This window comes from Lygodium microphyllum, chromosome 10 (assembly GCF_053477565.2).
Source record: "Lygodium microphyllum isolate KBCC chromosome 10, Lygodium_microphyllum_v1.1.10, whole genome shotgun sequence".
In the NCBI taxonomy this organism is placed as follows: domain Eukaryota; kingdom Viridiplantae; phylum Streptophyta; class Polypodiopsida; order Schizaeales; family Lygodiaceae; genus Lygodium; species Lygodium microphyllum.
The window spans coordinates 134,197,606-134,221,700 of NC_141144.1; the positions used below are offsets into that span (position 1 = coordinate 134,197,606).

Genomic DNA, 24,095 nt, shown 5'->3' on the forward strand with positions numbered 1-24,095 from the left:
AATCCAAACCTTCAATGTTGAAGAGCAAGGCATCAAAAATCGATAGCTCTATGGTTGAGCGTGCAAGCTCATTTAACTCATCCCAATTGTCGTGTTCCATGTCTACGGGTTTTGCCCCTTTGGTTTTGATCGGCTTTGCCTGCTTCTTTTGCAACAGGATATTGTAGCACTGCTTTTGCCAAAGTGCAAAGTTATGTGTGCCTTCAAGCTTCTTTATGTGCATCAGTCTACTGCTGTCATTGCTGCCAGCCATGATTTTCAGCCCAAATGTGACAAAACAACCAGTAAATGTGACAAAACAACCCAAATGTGACAAAACAACCAGTAAATGCAGGCCCAAACTGCCACCCAAGTGACCAAGGTACAAACAAGTACCAACCAGCAATAAATGACCACGCAGAAGCTCAGATTTCAGATCTGTAATTAAATTTTCAGAAGCACCAAACCATGTGCTACAACATTATCCAACTGATTACAGCTGTTGCAAGGGCATATACATCACATTACATGAGGAATCCCAAAATTTCAGCTGCAATTTCTGTTGTATATGTACCCATGGGCATAAAATTTGACACAAATGGTCAAAAGCCCCAAAATTTTGTGCTCAAAGCATCAAACACACATATGCATTTTCTCTGTCATGCATAGAACAATCCAATTTTGCAAAAATAGAGCAATTTCAGCAAAACCCCCTTATTTTACCAAGTGTTGATGTCCAAATTGCGTGGAATTCAACTTGCATGTACATAAAATGACCAAATGCTGCACAAATTTTGCCCAAACTGCAAAAGCCCCAAATTGCACGGGGTCCAATGTGCATTAATGTCGAGAAATTGGGTAAATTTCAGCCCAATTTGCGCATGTACATTAAAAGCCCCAAATCTCGGAGACAAAATGTCACAAATTCCTGCAATTTCCGAGACAGATATCACTGTTGCATCTTGCTTGCATCAAATCTAGACAAACCCCCAAAATTTTCAAGTCTTATGTGCACTAATTTCAGTGAAATTGAAAGAATTTCACTAAAATGTGAAAACCCCAAAAATTCCCGAGCAAATGTGCACCGACTTTGCAATTTCTGAGTCAGATTGTCCAATTCTGTGTTGAGATTCCCAAATTCGGGAAAAGCCCCAAATTTCTGGGCCAATTTTGCATAGATCTGAGATTTTGTGCTTGCCGCGCGAAACCTCGTCAAGAAAGAGGTAGAATCTGATTTTTCCTTTGAAAAAAAAAGAAAAAATTAAAACGTGATGGGGGGTCCGTTGACCGACGTCCATGTCAGGCATCACGTCGCCTACCCGACAGCCATCCCGTGACCCCACGCGCTGGCGTTTGATCGCTGGCGTGGCGTGTTTGGTGCCCGCGTACCCTGTTGCGACGACTGCTGCATGCGCCATCCGCTGGACTTGTCCGTCGACTGCCTGCTCGTTGGTCCTCGCCAACTTTGTTGCTCATTAGTCCTCGTCGACTCTGCTGCCCGCTCTGCTTGACTGGCGACTGCCGCCTATTCATGACCTGTCGCATCTCGTCCAACAGTCCGTTGACTTGGACTTCGTCAGTCCTGTCGCCCACGATGCCTGCAGCCCAACTTGCAACTCCAACTCTGTCGTTTACTCCTGCAAGATTGATGGAGTGTTGAGCACCTGGGCTCTGATACCAGTTTGTAGTGACGGGTTTGTCATGGAGATCGAGGCAGACAGTCGTTACGCGTAGTGAGAGTCAGAGAGAGAGAGAGAGCAAAGTAGAGAGTGAGCACGTTTTTAGGTACAATGACGAGTGTGTATCTTTAGGTTTTTAGATAGATATATATGTGTAAGTACAAGTGCTAAGGATGTGTTCACACCTGAGCACATTTAAAAGGCATGAGGCCTTTATTCCCAACAGGATGCACGAAGCTAGTGGCTTCTCTCTTGAGGTTGTGTTTCGGGTTCTCCAGTTCACTCTATCTATTGGTCTTTACTGCAGGTTTCCTTTTCGGTGGAAATCTTGGATCTTAGGGGTCCTCCTCTTTTTCTTGCCTTTGTCCCTTGGCTAGCATGGAGCCACCTCTCGAGATCAAGTACGGGCATATCCTTATGGTTCTCGACACCACACAAAGTTCGACATTCCTCCTATGCATTGCATGCTTTCATCATCTTTGTACTAGGGCACTTGGGCAAGTGAACAATTTTCCCACGAGAGACACTGTCCAAGTGGCACCTATTGCATGAGCATTCTTCAGCATATAGCATTGCATCTCCACCTCACTCTTCTCTTGTTTCCCTTTTTGGGCCTGAGAGGGGGTGTTGAGAAACCCTTCACCCTTCACCCTTCACCCGCAGTTTGTGTTTCTGCGTTTTGCGGTTAGGGTTTGCAGCCCCAAAAAGGGATGCCATCCTAGACTGACTGTGATTATTTATAGGCCACTCTCTCATTCATTCCTTACGGCTGATTCATTTAGTCTGTCATCTCTTCTCTCCAGCCTCTCCACTATCCTCACACCCCTTCAGGAGGACATTGTGGTTCGTGGTTCGTGGCTGTTTTCATCATCTTCCTTGTGCTATGGTACCCTTGTTCCCTTATATCACATTTACTCCATGATTCAGGTCTTTATCATTCCATTCATCAGAGTTTCTTATCTCTTCTCTTCTCTTCTCTATATTTGCTGAGTTCACTCCGTGTTCCTCCTCGCCAACCCTATTGTCTTGCTGGTACGTTATCTTTTGACAGGGTATACCCTCCCTTACTTCTTCAGCTGGACGGGGGAGAGGGTGCTTTCCTCTTGCTTTCCCTTCCAGTTTGAGATGGGGCGGCTTGTACTCTTGATCGTAACAGTGATGATGCTTACAGTTTTTAGACATTACATTCATTTATTCTTTTGTGTTGTATTATGGACATTTGTAACTTCATCCACACTGTCAGGATGACCTGATTGTAAAAGGGCACTTGGACAAGTGAACAATTTCTGTGCGAGGGCACTATCTAAGTGGTACCGTTGCATAACATATTGCATGAACATTACATCTTGCATCTCCCTTTGCATTACCCCATGCATTGGCATTCTGTTCATGTAAATATGCATCTGTGCGTATTTATCTCTCTTCGGTCTTTTGGAGTGGTCGACTTTAGGATCCACCATATTCGTGGGATAACACATGGCAGTTCTCCTAAAGGTAGTTTCCCTATCCTTGCTTGCTTGCTTGTTTTGCTTGTCTTGCTAAGCCCGCCATCATCTTTTTTGCCTCTCCCCATATTCACCACATGATTGACACATACACTCACTTTTATCATCCTTAGACACTTATCCTAGTCAGTGTGAGAGATTGGCTTGCTAGTTTTGTGAATGACTTGGGTTTCTATCTGTCACTTAATCGAATGCTAACCCTATATTACTTATGTATTTTCAAAACACTTTTCAAACAACCACAAAAAAAAAAGTCCATTGTTGTTTTCATCTGCCTTTGTAGGACTTGGTAGGCCCTTGGGCAGTTGCCGAGCACCCTTGGTGCGATGCCCTGGCCTCTTTGGGGCGATCACTTGGGCTCCCTTGGTAAGATAACCATCGCCTTTGTAGTCTTGGTAGGCCACTGGGCAGCCGACGTGCATCCTTTGTCCGATGCCCTGGTTGCTTTGGGGTGGGACGCCTTGGGGTAAATTAAAATTTAGACTGGTCCACTTTTTTAGCCCTATTTTGGGCTTGAGAGGGGGTGTTGTGCTAATAAATGCACTTAGCTACTCAACAGCCCCAAAACATACTTATTTTAAGCTTATTTTAGCCAAAACCCTAAAATGGAGAGTGGATCGAGAGAGTTAAGTGGGAGAGGATCTAGAACCCTAATTTTCTATAAATAGACAGCCAACCCTCCACTCTTCTCTAATCTCGTTTTTGCAGATTTCAGGTATTTTCAACTTGCTGCCCACACCCCTTTCGTGGAGGATATCTTAGCCGAAGCTGTTCATTGTTGTCCCCATCAGTTGGTGCTTGATTTCCAACCCTCTTCACGTAGTTTGGAGTTGATTCCAGCTAGTCGACTGTTATTCCTGTGCAGATCTGTTGCCGTACAGTCTGCCACATCATCATAGTCCTGCTGGCTTCGTTTTTAGTCTTTCTCTCTCCTGCAGGCTGTCTTGCCTACGTTTTTAGTCTTTCTCTCTCCTGCAAGCTGTCCTACCTGCGTTTTTAGTCTTTCTCTCATCCACTGCTTGCCTTTTTAGTCTTTCTCTCTCCTGCAAGTTGTCCTGCGTGCATTTTTAGTCTTTCTCTCACCTGTTGTCTGCGTTTTTAGTCTTTCTCTCTCCTCACTGTTGTCTGCATTAGATCCAGTTTCTCACTTCTGCATTTGCTGGTGTTCGATACTCGGAGACTATCTTGCCGCGATTCGGGATCCATTCAGAGTACGACACACTCTCTAGCTCATAACCCTTGCCTTGATCCTTGAGATATAGGAGTTCGATGTTCAATATTCATTCACTGCATAGTGTGTTTGCCGTATGAGCATTGTATTATTCAGTAGCTATATCAATTCATTTATTTACTGTGTTCATTGTCTCTGAGTTACCCTAACCCTAACAGTGTTATTTTATTAGTCTATGCTTTGTCGTATGATTTCCGTTTATGTTTCTGTATTAGGGCATTTCTTTACAGGAGGATGAGCTGGGTTGCAAAAACGCAGGTCCCAATAGCCTCTATGATATATGAGTGATGCCATGTGATGGAGAAGGAGCCAGGTTGCAAAAACGCAGGTCCTAGCAGCCCCTGTGATAAACGAATAAGGCCTGGTGATGGAGGAGGAGCCATGCTGTAAAAACCTAGGTCCTAGCAATCCTTGAGACAGAGGAGTGTTGCCAGGTGATGGAGAGCGAAGTTGGCAAAACGCAAGTCCTAGCAGCCCTTGTAATAGACGAGTGATGAAATCATTGACGCTTGGTAATGTGGACTGTTGCCAAAGGCTAGGATGTCGACGTGAAGGCGCTTAAGTGTCTTATCTGTCTGATTTTCAGCCAATGCCAAGAATTTTTTAAACTTGTCAAGCACTTCATGCTTGCTACGAATAGGGTAAACCCATACTTTCTGTGTAGCATCATTGACAAAGGTGACAAAGTATTTCTTTCTCCTAAAGATAATCCTGGCATTTGACATACATCCAAATGTACTAACTCTAGAGAAGAAGGTTTCAAAGAAAGAGACTTTTTGTGAGACGTTTGTGCATGTTTGCCATAAATGCAATGATCACAATGCTCAAAATCAGCATAATGAAGACAAGGCAAGTAACCCAAACGAGAAAGCACTTTCATTCCTGTTTGACTCATGTGTCCCAACCGGCCATGCCACAAAGAAACGCTTGGCTGTTCGGTCATGGCAACAACATGGTCACGCACACTAGATACATGAAGTGGATACAAAGTATCACTCTTGCAACCTCTGGCAATAACCCTAGATGCCTTAGAGATCTTCGATTTTCCATCACCAAAGGTGGTATGAAAACCATCATCATCCAGCTGTCCTGTGCTAATGAAGCTCTTCTTGAGCTGAGGTACATGCCGCACATGCTGAAGTGTAAAGACAGAGCCATGCTGGAATTGTAACTGCACACTGCCAATACCTGCAATCTCACATGCATAGTTGTCCCCAAGATGGACAACACCATGTCGACCCCCTGTATAGGCAGAAAACCACTCACGATGAGGGGTGACATGAAAGGAAGCACCTGAATCGAGAATCTAGGTATACATGTCATCATCTGTATCTGCAAGTAAAGCATGTGCACCAAAATGTGAAGAGACAAAGAGTACATTACTCCCACTCTCACTATCACTATCATGATTGACTACATTCACCTCTTCAATTTTTACACTGCTCTTCTTAGGTTGACTGTCCTTCTTCTCTTCCTTGCTATCATCTGTCTTCTTGCCTTTTCCTTTCTCTTTCTTCCATTTGTAGCAATCACATTTAAAGTGACCCTTCTTGCCACAATGATGACAGTCAATATCTTTGCCATGTGATTTACTGTGTCCCTTGCGATCATTTTTGCCCTTTTGCTGCGATTTGCCCCTAGTATGCAAAGCATTGGAAGACTTATTGGATGCATTGTTCTGCCGATTCATCTCTTCCATAAGTAGAGCACTCTCTACATCAACATACAAAATGATTACATTAGAATTGCTCATAGCAGTCCTGAATCTATCCCAACTCTCTGGTAAAGTGCAAAGCAAGAAAGTAGCCTTAAATTCCTCATCAATCATGAACTTCAAGGCAACCAGCTGACTGAATATGGAGTTAAACTCACTCAAGTGAGTAGACATTGCTGTACCCTCTTTCATACGCAAATCCATAAGCTTTTTCTGTCATTACACTTTGCTTGCAGCACTCTTTTGTGCATACAGTTCTTCCAGTCTAGTCCATATAGCATATGCAAAATCCAAACCTTCAATGTTGAAGAGCAAGGTATCAAAAATCGATAGCTCTATGGTTGAGCGTGCAAGCTCATTTAACTCATCCCAATCGTCCTGTTCCATGTCTACGGGCTTTGCCCCTTTGGTTTTGATCAGCTTTGCCTGCTTCTTTTGCAACAGGATATTGTAGCACTGCTTTTGCCAAAGTGCAAAGTTATGTGCGCCTTCAAGCTTCTTTCTGTGCATCAGTCTACTGCTGTCATTGCTGCCAGCCATGATTTTCAGCCCAAATGCGACCAAAAAACAGCAAATGCAGGCCCAAAACTGTCACCCTAGTGACCAAGGTACAAACAAGTACCAACCAGCAATAAATGACCATGTAGAAGCACAGATTTCAGATCTGTAAATAAATTTTCAGAAGCACCAAACCATGTGTTACAACATTATTCAACATTACATGAGAAATCCCAAATTTTAGCTGCAATTTCTGTTGTACATGTACCCACGGGCATAAAATTTGATAGGAATAGTCAAAAGCCCCAAAATTTTGTGCTCAAAGCATCAAACACACATCTGCATTTCTCTGTCATGCATAGAACAGGCCAATTTTGCCAAAATAGAGAAACTTTAGCAAAACCCCCAAATTTTACCAAGTGTTGATGTCCAAATTGCGTGGAATTCAACCTGCATTTACATAAACTGACCAAATGCTGCACCAATTTTGCCTAAACTGCAAAATCCCCAAATTGCACGGGGTCCAATGTGCATCAATGTTGAGAAATTGGGTAAATTTCAGCCCAATTTATGCATGTACATGAAAAGCCCCAAATGTCGGGGACAAAATGTCACATATTCCTGCAATTTATGAGACAGATTTGCTTGTTTTGCATCAAATTCCCCAAATTTGGGAAAAGCCCTAAATTTTTGGGCCTACACCTTCATAGATTTGCACCTTGTCCTTGCTTGTGTGAACACTCGGAGGAGAGGAGGTAAATCAGACTGAAAAATTTCTGATTTAAAAAAAATATTGAATTGTTGACCTGCCCGTCGTCCGTGCAGTCAGGTCGCGTGACGTCTTGTCACTCGTGCAGCCCGACCGTCATGTCGCCTAACCTGGTTGCGATTGCTGGTCGTCACTAGTCCAGTAGTCGTCACCTGGTCTGCAACGTCGCTTGTACTGCACGCTGGTCGCACGTCAGCTGCTGTCCGTCACACCTAGTGGTTCACGTCAACTACAGTCGACTGTTGCTGCTCTTCGTATTCTGAACCAATCGTTTGTCTCTTTTGCTCACAAACCCACTTGAGAATCTTGCAACTGCTGAGGTGTCTCTTGCTTGCTCTGATACCAGTTTGTAGTGACGGGTTAGACACAGAGATCGAGACAGACAATTGCCACGCACTGTGAGAGACAGAGAGAGTGAGATAGAGCAGAGTTGAGAGTGAGCACGTTTGTAGGTACAATGACGAGAGTGTACCTTTGGGTTTTTAGATAGATATATATGTGTAAGTACAAGTGCTAAGGGTGTATTCACACCCGAGTACATTTAAAAGGCACGAGGCCTTTATTCTCAACACTTGGCAAGTTCTTGGTTGTGGCTGAAGTCCATTCACAGATGAAGCTTTGGCACAAAATACTTGGTCATATGAGCCAGAAAGGCCTTCAGGTTCTCTCCTCTCTAGGGAGATTTGATGTAAAAGGCTCTGGTATCGAATTTTGTAATGATTGCTTATATGGAAAACAAGTGAAGTCTCCTTATTACTCTGGTGTCGTTAAGCAGTCTAATGCTCTTGACCTAGTACACTCTGATGTGTGCACTATGCTTGTTAATTCATATGGGGATGCATGGTACTTTATTACTTTCATTGATGATTTCAGTAGAAAATCATGGGTGTATGCACTTCAGAGCAAAAAGGAAGTGTTGGATTCTTTTAAAAGTTTTATGCTTTTGTTACCACACAAAAAGGGCTTAAGTTGAGAGCCATAAGAGCAGATAATAGGGGTGAGTATGTCTCAAAAGAATTTAACAAGTTTTGTGAGATGCATGGCATTAAGAGGGAGTTGACAGCCCCTTATAATCTTGCATCAAATGGCGTGGATAAAAGATTTAACTTCACACTTTGTGAGAGAGTTAGATGCATGCTGTCCACAGCTAATCTCCCGCAGTAGTTTTGGGGAGAGGCTCTTAAAACTGCAGTTCATGTATCATGCATCAGAAAATGGCATTTCTGAAGAGGTTTGGTCTGGCAAACCTGCTTCATATGACCATTTGCATGTCTTTGGTTGTGATGCCTTTGTGCATGTACCTGTAGAATAGAGGGCCAAACTAGACATGAAATCTATCAAGGGCATCTTCATGGGATATGGAGATGAGGGAGAGATGGGTTATAGAGTTTGGCTTCCTTAGGGCAGGAAGATAATATGTAGCCGAGATGTAGTATTTAATGAGGCAAAGTTGCTGAAAAATGCTACACATGGTGATCTTGACAAAAAGAAGGTCAAATTTCAGCATGAACAGCTAGCCATTCAGCAGCCATTAGCTGAAAATTCTGTCCCTTTTGATGCTGAAAATGAGCAGCAACCTATTGTGCTACAACTAGAAGATCATGGACAGCAAATAGAAGCACAGGATGAAATAGGACAGCAAGAAGAACATGCTGAAAACAGATTACAGTAGCAAGAAAATGGTGAAAATCAGCCACCTGGTGATGGTGTGCACCTTCCTCAGGATGTAGGCCCACTGCCTGATAATACAGATCATTGGGTACGACGGTCTACACATGCGAGAAGGCAGCCACAGAGGTTTCGGCCATCTTTAGATTGCATTTTGTTGACTAATGAGGGTGAGCCTCTGACATTTAAAGGGGCACAGTCATGTGAAAACAAGAGAAAGTGGGAGCTTGCTATGCAAGGAGAGATGAAGTCTCTATATGCAAATAACACATGGAAGCTTGTATCTTTGCCCAAGGATAGGAAAGCTATTCCTAATAATTGGGTTTACAAAGTGAAATGTATTGATGGGAAGCCCAAGTATAAGGCGCGGTTTGTTGCTAAGGGCTATACACAAAAGGAAGGAAGGAGGTCTTTTCACCAGTGGTGAAGATGACTACGCTCCGTGTTTTGTTTGCTCTCACTGCATCCTTGGATTTAGAGTTGGATCAGATGGATGTGAAGACTGCTTTTCTTCATGGTGACTTGGATGAAGAGTTGTACATGAAATAGGCAGAAGGATTTACTACATAGTTACCAAGAACGGGGAACGGGAACGGGAACGGGAACGGGACCCCCTGGAACGGGGGGAATGCCCAAAGCGAGGGAACGGGAACGGAGGGAACGATATATATATATATATATATATATATATATATATATATATATATATATATATATATATATATATATATATATATATATATGTAGAGAGAGAGAGAGAGAGAGAGAGAGAGTCAACACTTGTCTTAGAATCTAGAGAGACAGATCATATCAACCATAAATTATAATTCACGAAATTAGACTCTAGAGACATAATAATCAAGTTTCAACTTTCAACAATAATAAAGATTCAAAACATTGTAACCAGCAATGGATTGTCGCATTCATAATTCAACATTGTAATCAACAATGTTGCATAAGTCCAACTGGCAACAAGTGTGCATTGCAAAAACACAAAATATGCACTAAACAGTAAAATTTAAAGCCTAAATAGTAAAGATCCAAGTTACAAGAGCTCCAATTTCCAAGTCAATACTCTAAAGTTCCAAAAGGCTAGCTACTAAGTGCTCTGATTCATGGAAGATGGCTCCACTGTGCCTGAATGCTCATCCTGCTGAACAACATTCTGCCCATCATCATCACCATCATCATCATCGTCATCTTTTTCCCAACATATAAAAGAATCAGCCTTTGCAACTAATGTACGAGCTAGCAAGTGAAGATTGGAGCTCACATAAACTAGGTCATTCGTCTTCATTGTACCAAGACGATTTCTCTTCTTTGAGTGAATGTGATTGAATGAGCTCCATAGTTGCTCTAAACAAGAAGAGCTAATTGTTTGGCTAAGAATACAAATAGCCAAACTCTGCAACTCTGGAGTTTCTGCCCCGTAGTCCTCCCACCATAAAGCAGCCCCAATATTTGTCCTGTCCTCTAGTGCATCCTCTGTACCAAAGATCCCTAATGTTTGTCGATATACAGAGAGCTGATTTTTAATTTTGCGTTGCATTTCACGGCTAGGATAAAGCCTTGCAAGCAATGTGTTCCAAGCCTTGACCACCTCAAGGTCTCTTTCTTGCATCTTTCCTTGAAACTCAGGATTAAGCACATATGCTGCAGCATGCATAGGAGAGTCATACTCATTCCATCTGCTGATGCATAACTCCTTGATTTGCTCATACCTATCTGCATTTGGTTCCAAACTCTCCAACCTCTCAATCATGCGATCCATACCTTCATACATCTTCCCAATGCATGGATCCATGCCATCTGCAAGCCTCAACATGTGTATAATAGGATCAACCATTTGGTTGGTGCGATTAACCTCATCCCAAAAATCTCTATCAGAAACATATGCATTACATAACACAGCAGTAGCAGTGGCAGCCCCAGTCCAATTTTCATACTCATCACTAGCAAATAGCTCCCTAATTGCACCTTTGCAATAGTGCAATCGACCAAGCATAAGAAAGTTATATGCAAATCGTGTATCCGAGTATTTAAGAAGTTCTTTGTCACTTCTCTTGCGAAACTCAGCATGCAAGTACTAATGATTACATATAAATGTGATAATCTTGTTGCCTTTTGCAACAAGAGATGCAATCCATGGCAAGTCCCCAATATCCTTCAACAAGTTATTCAAGCAATGCGCCATGCATGGACTAAAGGTGATATGTGGATACATTGCCATTAAAATGTTTCCTGCTGCCCTGTTTGTAGGTTCACTATTTGCCACAAACTGCACTACATTTTCTGCCCCAATAGCCTGCACTGCCTCGCACCACTCGGATGCCAATACATCTGCACTTTTTTCAGTCTCTGAAGCATCATGACTACCAATGAAGTATACATCTCCACGAGAATATGCAACAACACCATGTATGGACCTATGGCGTGTGTCACTCCATCCATCTGCTATCAATGTCACTCCATTTCTTGCCCATTGATTGCGAATATTTGCTGTTGCAATCTCTATGGCTACTTTCTCCTTTTGAAGCAATGTAGTCCTGATAGTTTCTGATGAAGGGGGCTTATATGTGGGTCCATACTCTGCAATCTTTGTCACCATATTTAAAAAATAAGGTGACCTGGCTGATTTGAATGCAATATGGTGATGGTAATAAAAGCGTGCCACTGCTGCATCTGTTTCCTCTTTTTTCTTTGGTTCCCATGAAGTGTGCAATGAACTCTGTTTAGCACCACGACCTATTGCCATTGATGGCCCACGAGAAGGCTGCGTAGCCACTAATCCTGGTGGTCTTCTGCATGAAGCACCATGCCTTGTTGGTCTTGGAGTCCATGTTGTTGGATCCACTGCTATATTTGGCATCCTCCTGGCATGTGAATTCCCCATAGATGTGGCTATGCGGTCAAGTAACTCCTGCCTTTTCTCAATTGATACATTGGTGCAAAAACGCACCTCTTTCCCCTCCTCATGTAGAAGATGGGCTCTAGCCTCTCACTTTATCAGCCCCACTAGTGCGAGCATAAGGGCAAAGTTTGCATTTCCAAGGGCGAGCCCCTCCACCTCTCAATGGCACCCCTGCATCTACCTCATCCCACCATGACCAAGTAGTGCTTCGACTTCGTCCAGTTGTTGACGAAGTACCTGCTGAGGATGATGAAGATCCCATAGATGTCAATGCTGCCATCTATATAAAAGTGACAAATAATCAGTAAAGTTCAATAAAGTTGCAGAAATTTGCAACCAAAATTTCAACATGTGTGTGTTAAATTTTTAGAAATGCTAAAAACGCCAGAACTTTGGTGCTACTTCAGCTTGCATTCCTTTTATTGAAAATGCCACAAATTTGGGGCATTCTAGCCTGCATTCCCTTGCTGAAAATGCCCCAAAATTTGGAGTATTTTCAGCTCCCAAACTTGGGGCAATGACAGACTCAAAATGCCCCAATTTTGGGGCATTCCAGCCTGCAATTCCTTGTTGAAAATGCCCCAAAATTTGGCACATTTTCAGCTCCCAAATTTGGGACAATGACTGATTTAAAATGCCCCAAATTTGGGGACATTGCAGCCAATTTAAGTCCCAAATTCCAGAATCCAATCCTTGAGAAAGGCCCAAATTTTGGGGCAACTACCAACAACTGACGTCTGACCCAAAATGCCCCAAATTTGGGGGAGAATCAAGATAATGATCCTCGAGACTTCACCTGATGGCGGGGAGGAGTCACGCCAGGCAAGAGAGGCGGGCCAGGCAGGCGGGAGAGGTAGACGAGTCCCGAGAGCAGGTGGGAGTAGGGCCTAGGTAGTGGGGGCAGGCGGGGCAAGCGAGATAGTCGGCGGGACAGTCGGAAGGGCAGGTGGAGCAGGCGAAGTGGGCGGGGACAGTCGGCTGGGCGGGGACAGTCGGCAGGGCAGGCGGAACAGGTGGAGTGGGCGGGGACAGTTGGCAGGCGGAGTGGGCAGGGACAGTCGGTAGGGCAGGCGGAGTGGGCGGACCAGGTACTTGGCGGGAGTGCAGCGGCGCAGGCGAGCGGGAGCAGTCGACGTAGAGCAGGCAAAACGGGCAACAACGCGGGCAACAGACGGGCAGTTCGAGACGGGCAACAGCGCGGGCAACAGACGGGCGAAACGGGCGACGGCGCAAAACGCCTACAATAAAGTTAAAACTTAAAAGTTAAAAATTTAAAAAAACTCGTGCTGGAACGGCCGTTCCAGACAGGGAACGGCCAGGGAACGGATTGGAACGGGAGGGAACGGGCCAGGAAACGGGCTGGAATGTTTCGCCAGCGTTTCCTTGGCTCAAACCCCTCGGAACGCGTTAATCCGTTCCTATGTGCCGGAACGGGCGTTCCCTGTCTCTATGATTTGCTATTCTAGGAAAAGAGGATTTGGTTTGTAAGTTGAAACGTAGCTTATATGGGCTGAAATAAGCCCCTAGACAATGGTACAAAAAATTTGATACCTTTATGCTCAACCATGGATTTAAATGCAGTCATGCAGATTACTGCTTATACACTAAAAAGGCTGATGATGGCGACCTTATTGTGCTGGTTTTATATGTGGATGACATGCTGATTGCAGGAAAGCATAAGAGTACTTTGAATGCTCTTAGAAGGTATCTGAGTTCAGCCTTCTCTGTGAAAGATTTGGGGGCAGCTGAACACATTTTGGGCATGTGCATTAAAAGAGACAGAGGGCAGTATTTGTTGTTTCTCTCATAGGACAAGTACATCGGCAAAGTACTTGATAGGTTTAATATGGTTGATGCTAAGTCTCTTGGTGTGCCTTTACCGCCACATACAAAGCTTAGCAAAGCTGATTGCCCTAAGGATGATGCAGTTGCTAGTGCCATTAATATTATACCTTATGCATCAGCTTGTGAATCTTTGATGTATGCCATGGTTGCAACTTGCCCTGACATTGCTCATGCAGTGAAAGTTGTTAGCAGATTTATGTCTAACTGTGGCAAGCCACATTGGGAAGCAGTGAAATGTATCTTCAGATACTTGAAAGGTACACAAGAAAATATATATGCTATGGAAAGGATACGCTAGAGTTGCAGGGATTTTGTGATTCAGACATGGTAGGAGATCTTGACACTAGGAAATCTACCAGTGGATATGTTTTTACTTTGGCTGGTGGGGCTATCTCTTGGTGTTCAAGATTACAGAAAATTGTGACACTGAGTACTACAGAGGTTGAATATATTTCATTCATAGAAGCTTCTAAGGAAGCTATTTGACTTTGCCGTTTGGTCCAGGATTTTGGTATTTTTTCACGTACTCCAGTGCTTGGTTGTGATAGCCAGAGTGCAGTATATCTGGCTAAGAATGCCATGTTCCATGCACGTACCAAACACATAGATGTTCGGTATCACTTTATTCGATAGGTCTTGGATGATGGTCTTGTCACACTGACTAAGGTCAAAACCCAAGATAACCTTGCAGATGTTCTCATTAAGTCTCTTGCAAAGGTTCAACATGAGCATTGGATTCGTTTAGTGGGAGTTGGTTAGCTTAAAGGTACCACTTCGGGCCTTTAAGTGGAAGATTGTTGGGTGTAAGGTCCCTTCATCTTCGTGTAAATAGACTTACGGGTGTGAACACACCCTTAATGTACCCTAACATATAAATACATTGCTTTTATTCTTTGTGTATTGTCACATCGGTACACCTATCTTTGCGTTCACTCTTACTCTAACTCTCAGCTCATCTCTGCTCTTCAGCTAACGGCTTGACCTTGCACGCCATTGCGCACTCTCACCCCTTTAGCTGACACACCTTCGATCCTTCTGGGGTGTAGTGAGCTTACCTTGATACCTAGACGAGTTGCCTCCTCCCTCAAGCACACCGGTAGCTCCACGATTCGTGATGCAAGCTTAAGCAACCTCAAGTCTCCACCTTTAAGCTCCATCCTCCATAGCTGTGCGCGAGACAAGAAAAGAGAAGAAGAGAGGAGATGATAGAGAGCTTTTTCTCCTTGATCCCTCACCCTCACACACTCACTCTCTCACACTTACACTTTCTCTCACTCCCTCACACTCACACTTCCTCTCTCAAGCGCGCACAAGCAAGCAAGAAGGAGAGAAGAAGAAAAGAAGACGAGTCCACTTTGCCACACACCAAAGAATGAGCTCTTCATTCACTTTTCAACTTTATATACAAAACCCTAGATCCCTTTTGGGCGGTCATCCCCTTATCCCTTTTTTTACATGGCTGGCCGTGGCCTAGGCCCTCTTTCCCATTGTCCTCCTATCTTCCTAGCTTTCTTTCTACCGCTCATCTACCTTTAGAATTTGCATAGGAGGGAGCCTGGCGCTCTTTTACAAAAAGTTTTAGGGGCACCTTGCATTTAAGAATGCGCTTCTGCCTTTGACTTAGCTTTTGAGGCCCCCCTTTCATTTTCGGCCATTTCCCTTCTTGCTTCTTCCGTTGTGTCCAATTTTCTTATGGGCCACCTCTTTTAGGTCTTGACTTGCGCTTTTTTACTTTTTCTGCTTTTTTATTGTGCTGAGGTTAATACTGGTGCCACTTGATTGCCGCTTGTTGGTCACAATTTGCCCTGTTGATTGCCTGAAGCCACTTGCAAGCTGAAGTGACGACTTCCTTGTTTGCACACGCATACATGTAGAGATTGACTTGTACAAGCCTCGAAAAGTGTTCGCACTCTTGCTAGAGCTCCGACACTAGTTTGAAGGGCGCAAGCAAAAATACTCAGGTAGTGTGTGCGTCAAAGGAGGTGTATTCAATAGTGGAGAGTATGCAGAGAGAGTGCTTGCAAGGGTGTGTTCACATGTACAAGTAAATATATACATGGGAGTAGTGAATGGGCCTTTACACCTAACAATGCCAAGTAGATGATGGTGACGCTAGGTGGAAGATACTTCAAATGCAAGGCGTCATGCTAGAATAGGGCACTTGAAGCAAAAGAGGAAGGGTGAAGGCAGCCACAGGCCATAAACTGCAATGTCCTCCTAAAGGGGCGTGAGGACAGTGGAAGGGGATGGTGAGAGAAGGGAAGTGGTGGTGATTGAAGAAGGTGGTGAAGAATGACTGAAGAGAGAGGTGAAGAATGAATGAAGTGACTGCCTATTTATAGGCATAAGTTGTACAGTGTGGCGCATCACTGTGTGAGCGCCCACTGAAAAAGTGGCCGAAATGTGGATACAACCCTTTTTGGGGATGTCAATGCAAAATCTTAAATGAAGTGTATGAATTGAAGAAGTGGTTTCTCAACATGGACAAGGTTCCACAAGTTTTCAAAGACAATTACATGTCTCATCAGATTTAACCTAGCGGTATAGTTAGACCCATTAAAATGGGACTTGTTTGTAAAAGCATGCTTGCTTGTTGAGGATGAAGAACGCGAGGTTTTTGAGGGTAAGGTGAATAATAAGGTTAGGGAGGGGGTTAAAGTGGGTAGGTAGGAATAGGTGGAGAGGGAGCCATAGGTACATGTGGAGTAGACACAAGGACTCTCAAACCTTGTGCAACTGTCAACTGAGGCATAATAGCATAATGAGATGGTCCACTAGGAAATTCCCATGGTAGCAAATTGTGGTATCAAGTGGACCACACTTGGGTACATAGGGGAAGGTATTCCATGTTATGAGTATCTCAAAGATGCCTACGGTGAAGGTTGAGCCTCCCCTAAAGGTGCTTGAGCACTACCCGGGAAAGGTGTAGAGGTTCTAAAGACTATGCCTATGTTCGAAGAACCGCTTGGTGTGGTGTGACATGTTGTGTTTGAAAGTGAAATGTAAATGGTGTGAATAGTAAAGTTAATGTAGCAGAAGCAGTGGGTGGGATGGATGGGTTTTGAAATTTTGGTGTAAAGGGTGTAGATGAAGATGCATTAAATGGATTTTATCGATTGAGTGGTAAAAATTGAAATGAAGATGATGTGGAATGCATAGAAGATAAATTACCATATTTGGAATTACCTTTTCATATATTTATATACAAGAATAAATAGTTAGGAGGACTTTCACCTTGATGAACTTATGGTAGCTTCATTTTGATCTTTACTAAAATGTAGCAAAGAAGGGGAAGTAAAAGAGAAAGTAGAAACAAAAGTCAAAACTTCGGTACCTTGGACCAGAGCAAATGAAATGGTTTGAAAGTAAGGGACATACTATGGATCTCTTTCTTCAACAAGAGGGTCCATCCCTGTGACGAAGGTCTCAACGGCCTTGCAACATCATCAAACTTATTCTCATCTAACAATAAATAATCAATTATACCTTTATTGAGTAGCGGTCGTCAAAGAGCTATTCTTTTGTTAAGCTCATTGATCTTTTTGGCTCTGTGAGCCATGATCAACTACAACTCCTTGTTTGCAATAGGATAAGAAATGGTCTCTCCAACACAGTCAAAAGTATCTCCACATGTGTTGAAACCTTGTGGGGCAAGTTGTGGAATCCACTTTTGCTCGATACTCGGCAAAGGCTGCTTTTGAGGCTGAGTTGGTGTGGAAGTGTTCGATGTCATTTTTCCTCTATAGTTCTTGTTTTTGAAAATGGAGCTTTCCAGTCAAGGGCCTAGGTTTTTTCAATGAGTACCTAGCTTTGATACCATGTAAATAAATGCTCGACTATACAATATAAATACAATTGTATGACAAACACATAGATCGTCAAAGAAACACAATTAAGGTTATGGTTAACATAGACAATGAATACATAAGATAATGAAATTTGAATAATGAATGAATATATATAATGCTCAATGTAGCAAACACACTATGTAAAGTGAAAACTAATCTTTGAACTCACGTTGCGAGGATCGGGGCAAAGAGTATGAGTGAAAGAATGCACCATACTTTGATGGATCGTGAACTGCAATAGGCAGCTTCCAAATATGTTTGGTAGCAGCAAACGCAACGCTAAGATGGCTGGACTAGTGAGACAGACGGACAGTTAGTGTAGATGGACAGCAGAATGCAGCAATTTGATGATTTGGCAGCTGATCTACTGGGGCAAACTGCAAAATGCATCCGGCAAGGGGCCATGTGGCGGGTTGTATAGCAGTAGGGAGCAGAAAACACAGCAATGTGTACCATGTGGCAGCAAGGTGACAGGCTGCAGTGGCTATATGGCAACAAGAGGTGATGACGTGGCTGCAAACACAGGCTGATCAGCTCATAGCACTAGTCACCAGCTGTTCAGCAATGGAAGATAGGTTGAAATGAATCATGGACAACAATAGAAGGCTGGACAGTAGGTGCTTGAGGATAGGAAGTAGTGGGCAGCAGTTCGAATTGAGATATCCTCGGTGAACAGGTTGTGGACAACAAAGAGAAGGCACTTGTAAGCTGCAAAAACTAGATTGAGGTGGGTGGTGGGAAATTTGTCTATTTTTAGATAGATGGGTCCTCCCAAATTAGGGTTTGGCCTATAGGACACAAATATTCTTTAGGATCACATTTCTTTTTAATAAAAGTTTGGTAATTTAATTGAGTAAGCTTGTTTTGGGGCTGTTTTAAGTGGCTAATCAGCATATAATCCATTTTTAGCTTAACAATTGCAAGGAAGGAAAAAAGAAGCTATTCTTAGTATGAATTAAACCATACGGTGTAGACAAATCTGTACAGTGTATAAGTGCAACTGTGGGTTCCCTATTCTATTAAGTGAAAGATCATTGGTATTTGTAGGGTCTACAAGACTAAGAATGTTCCAATGGTCTTAGAAGTGGATGTAGCAACGGAAGCATAAATAGATGCTGTAATAAAATGTTGAACACAAGGACAGAAGAGAAAAGCACAAAAGAACATCTCAAAGAAGAGAACTCAAAAGAATGCTCGAAAAATGGAATCCATATGTCATACTTGAAAATGACCATACAATAGCAAGTCACTAGCTTGTAGGTACTAGCACTGGCTCCCTCTCTCCAATAGAACTTGTGGTGCTGATATGACTGAAAGAGGAGAGAGCTTGATAAAAATAGGAGAAAACAATGCCAAAATAGGAGCATGTTGGCTAGCATTTAATGCTAGTTGGTTAGTATAAAATGCCTCAAATAAGCATCATAAATATCACAATAAAATCCCTAATATGCTTAGCTATGCTTGGCATAACTTAGACTCACACAGGAGTTGTCTGAATTGATAATGCCCTCTTAGATGATGGGTGATTTGATATAATATAATTATACAATGATAAAGTCGAATCATAGTCCATACAACAAAGAAATATCAGACTAGAACCATGGATATCCAAGCAATGGGTGATGAAGCCACCTCTAAGGTGCTCAAAGAGAGTCTGTCACAAGGACATGAAATTTTATTGCTTTGCATAGCATTTGATTAAAAGTTAATCAAATGTACCAATGTGATTTACACATGCGAGATCCAAATCAATTATTTCACAGTGGAACCTAGGACCCCCAGATATTAGTTGATGCTATTTGCAAAAGTTGTAATAAGTTATGTCTAATAGGTACTAGTTGGTATCCAGTGTCAAATTTTGGCCTAGACCAATTTATTGGCAACTGGTATCAATGGAGACATTAGAGACTAGATATTAGTTAATTAATTAATATCAATCTAAGGGCTAATAATTGCTTAAGGATACTTAGAAGACAAATTGGCCTAGCCAATTTAATTATTGGCCAGTGAAATTATTTTTTTGAGCATTAGAATAATTATTAAATTAATATTATAAAAATTATTTTAATAAGATGGATAATGCTGAAAAATGGGATTAGAAGGCTGCTACTTGGTAAAACTTGTCCATACAAGCTGAGAAAACATTTCTAGGGGCTTGTGGAAGTCTATTTCCGCCATTGTAAGAGAGGAGATGCTGTAATTTGTAGCCACTAGGAATTAGTTCTATAGCATGTGACAGTAGTTTCGAGCCCTCCAAAAGGAGATGACAGTAGCCCAATGTCCTTCTGGTGTGGATGATAGCATACAAGAGGGGTACATAAGTTTTTTTCTGGTGGTCCTAAGCTATAGGTGACAGCATCCATGGTTGTTTGAGTAGAGCAACTGTCATGAGGGCATGTATTTTTGAAACCTCACTTAACATGTGGATTAATTTTTAATCACATGGTTAAGTGAATGTTGCACAAGTGAGGTGTAACTAGGATTAGAGTAAATTTACGAGCCCAAGACTCGAGAAAATCACGGGATGTCAAAGGCAAAAGTTGCTATAAGTTATGCCGCATAGGTACTTGGTGGTATCTGGTGCTAGTTGCTGGTCTAGGTCATTCATTTGGCCATAAATGTCAGTTGATGACACTAGAGAAGTGACGCTTAATTGTACTTAATGCCAATTTGATGGTTAAAGATGATGCAGAGACACTTGGGAATGGAAGTTGCCTAGCCAATTTAATTATTGGCTAGTTAGATTATTTTTCCGGGCATCAAAATAATTATTAGATTAATTATCAGTATTTAAAGACTGAAAATTGATATTTAATTATTGATAATGCTAGAAAAACCATTTGGGAAGACTGTCACTTGTCAAACACGCCCATGCAAGATTGAAAAACGCCTTTCCAGGCCGGAGAGAGACATTTTAGTGTATTTAGCTTGCAAGAGAGAGAAAGGAGATATTGGTGGTTTGATTTGCAGCCATTGAAGGACCTTGTGAGGCAGCCAGGGGTAGGCGAAGACCAATCAACAGCAGATGATAGCATCTATAGGTTGTTGAGATAGGGCAGTAGTAGTAAATGATCGATTTACTTTAGTTCTTTACATCTACAAGATGTTGAGATAGGGCAGCAGCAATAAATGACAGATTTTCTTCAGTTCTTCGCAAAGAAAGTTTGAGTTTTCTCTCTCCTCAAAATTCTCTCTCATCTCCCAGCCTTTCTATAGCCTTGCTTCGAAGATTACAGCATTGAGATCACCAGAGGTTTAGAAATTTCAGATTTCTTTGCTGTAAATTCTAATTTGCAGTAAAAATTAGGGTTTAGCAGCAACCTTGGGAAGTGTGCCAGAAATTGAAAGCTCCAAGACTTGGATTTAACAGGGCTGAAGTGTTTTTTGTCAAATTCAAGTGGAGGGACCAGGAAATTAATGGATTTGGGGCATTTTCCATCTCCATTAAAGCAGGTGAAGGCCCTCCACTTTTTACAGTTGCTTTTCTTATTTACTTATATACATATTTTATTTTTCTTTTCTTTTGTTGCTGTTGCTTCTTACCCCTAGAGTTCTCTTGGAATAGGCCAGGACCTTTGCATGGCTAGAAGAGGTAGCCATTGGAACAAATTGGACTAATGGTTTGTTTGAGCCTTAGGACCGGTTCCATATTAAATGGGCACTGAAGAATAGAATGCTAGTAGTTTGGGACTATGTGCTTAGCCACTGGAGATGGTGCATGACAATGAGCCTGGCCAAGACAGAAGATACACATGTGAGAATGCTCACGGAATAAAAGTCACCGTAACTGAGTCACATTACACTTTTTGATGTGGTCACAATGATAAAAGTTGCTTAGAACAACTTGAGGAATGCAGGGGTCACCATCCCTAGAATTTAGGGAATTACTATTTTTTGGATCCCAGAATCTAGTTGCATCATTATCTTCGTTTTTACACAAGGATTAATTCTGTGGTTTGTGCCGAGGTCAAATATTGCACCAATCATGGAGAATTTTAGACGAGAAGGTTTAAACGGGAAAATTGTTATATGCATGCCATGTGGCACAAATTCCCAAAAGAGAGAGAGAGAGAGCATTAAAAAAAACGTAATAGGCATAAGGGGCAGATGGGAGAATGAAGTTTTGAGGAGCTGAGGGCAGATTGTTGCAAGAAAATCAGCGAAGGAGAATATTTCTACATCTCTGACTCAAGTACGGAGGTAGAGCTTGTTCCCTCTGATCAACTCTCTCTCTCTATTCTCAGAGGAAATGTTTCGCATGATGGGTTGATTCCATCGAAGGTACAATTCTGTGTTTTCTCTGAATTTTTGCACATGAATCATTGAGTATTGGTCACAGAAAATGCACGATATGCTGGACAGTAAGAACAATGAATTCAGAGATGTGCAGATTGTAATTCTGCACACGAATCATTGAGTTTTGGTCACATGCTAAACAGTAAGAACAATGAATTCTGCACATGCTGGACAGTAAGAACAGTGTGTTGGATATTAAGAACAATGAACTCAGGATATGCTGGACTATAAGAACAGTGAATTCTGGACATGTTGGACAGTAAGAACAGTGAAGTGAGAGATCTGCAGATTGCAATTCTGTACAGGAATCATTGAGTTTTGGTCACAGAAAATGCTTTCCTAAAAGGGATGTTGATCTGGATATACTGTACTGTTCTTATGCAGTTGGGATTTGCTCAGAAGAGATGAAAACCAATTGTTCACAGGTTATGTATTTTGGAACATTATCATTTTTGTAATTTTCCATCTTTTAATTGATAAAGAAATACCGAGAGGGGCACCGGTCTTCGGGGCCAATCTAGTGTTGAGTGAGGGAGTGAGGTCTCTGCTTATGTATGTGTGTGTGTGTGTAAAGACCAGGTGTTAATTGATGGAACTACCACTTTATGTGAGTTATAGACCGGTTTCAGACTTCCCAAATCAAGGGGCAAATCAAATTGAAGACTTGCTTGTCATTTTGGACAGCAAGGGGAGTTGGAATACTGAAAGGGATTGGGAGAATCCCATTGTACATCAACTTTTTCTTCAATTAAGTTAAATAAATATCAAAAGGGGCGCCAGTTTTGGGGCTAACAGGGTATCTAATGTCCAAGATTATATGATTAAGTGTGCATTTCAGTTTTGTGAATTTGTTAATTGCTGTAAATAGTGCTTAATCAAGTTATTTACTACCCTATCTGAGGAGGAAGGTTGGTTTCATGGTTCCATTGCCAGGACTACCAATCAATCCCTTGATTTGGTGGGCCTGAGGCACTTGATTGCGAGCCAAAGCTTTGTGCTACTGATGATTTTTACTCTCAGTTGAGAAATTACAACAATATGTCTTTATACAGTGAGATGGACTCAAGTAGTGATGATGCCTCTCAATATGAACATTCATATGGAAATGAAGGAAATGCAATGCCTGACCTTAGACAAGGCTTAGACCATGGACAACAAGCTGAAAACGTTGCTGTTGGGCAAGATGCACGGCCTTTAGGGCGTAAGGGTGTTGATGACCAGCAAAGTGAAGAGGAATTTGATGACTGGTTCAAGAATCGAATGAGGACAATATCAAATCTCTTTGCTGAATTGGCGAAGAATTCTCAATTTACTTGATTTTTGAATGCTCCAAAGGAGGACAGCAAAGGTAGGAAGAAGAAGACGTCTTTTACACCATTGGGACAGTAAGATGTATCGAAGATAATGCCAAACCTTTCATTTGAAGCTCTCAATGATGCTAATGAAATAAAACAGTTGATACCTATGGGGCAAGGAATGCAAATGCAAGGCCATCACGGAAGTGTCAATCCAATGGATTTTGGATAGCTGGGCATGCATGCTATGATAGGCAGCCAAGATATTTTGGTGTAAGTACGATTTTCATGCTATGGTTGGACGAGGACCGCATACAGTAATGTATGGCACAAATCCCTATGGTATGTAGCAACCAATGCATGCTGTGCAAGGCCCAATGTATTTGGGTATAGCTGGAAATATGCAAAACCCTATGTATGGCAGCATTGGCTTGATGCCTGGGGCACAAAGTAGCATGTTTGGTATAGTATTTGCATCCCCCAATGCTTATGGGGCTCAACGAATGAATACTGGTCACGCAAACGCTTCGTTTGGCGCGGGTTTTGATGTAAATTCAGCAAATGCACCCTTTTGGTAGTAGCTAGTGTATGACAACTTGACACCCTAAGGGACAACAAAAGACAATGATGAGGGTGGAAAAGCAGTGAAGTTTGGGTTCTTTAGTGGTGTATAAGATAGGGTGAAAACTTTGACTTTCATTTAGCACTTTGATGTAGCCTCTTCAAGGAGGAACTTCACGGAGTCCTCGAAAACTACAAGGGGAAGTCGTATTTAGCCGTATAGATTTGAAAATTGGGTATTATCAAATATGCATTAGACTAGAAGATGTGTCTAAGACAGCTTTTAGGACAGCCTT

The 24,095-nt window shown here is 42.3% G+C and overlaps 1 protein-coding gene and 1 long non-coding RNA gene across 3 annotated transcripts in view; one reads left to right on the plus strand and one right to left on the minus strand.

The window, feature by feature from the left end:
* The window catches only part of LOC148030586 (uncharacterized), a 69,664-nt gene that overhangs the window by 17,796 nt on the left and 27,773 nt on the right, over positions 1-24,095 (plus strand). The window lies entirely within an intron of this gene.
* On the minus strand, positions 1,279-11,284 carry LOC148030587 (uncharacterized). The gene is made up of 2 exons (XM_087687097.1): positions 10,181-11,284; positions 1,279-1,616 (listed from the first exon to the last, which is right to left on the minus strand). Exons 1-2 carry the CDS (start codon positions 11,046-11,048, stop codon positions 1,279-1,281), a joined length of 1,206 nt encoding a protein of 401 aa, XP_087543223.1. The 5' UTR covers positions 11,049-11,284.

What these genes read in the sequence shown, in the direction of transcription:
- LOC148030587 (XM_087687097.1), bottom strand. Translation starts at nt 11,048, where the DNA reads ATGCTTGGTCGATTGCACTATTGCAAAGGTGCAATTAGGGAGCTATTT. An exon ending in TCAGCAGGATGAGCATTCAG is followed by an intron (nt 1,617 to 10,180) that starts GCACAGTGGAGC and finishes TCAATCTTGCAG; the next exon opens with GAGTAAACGACAGAGTTGGA.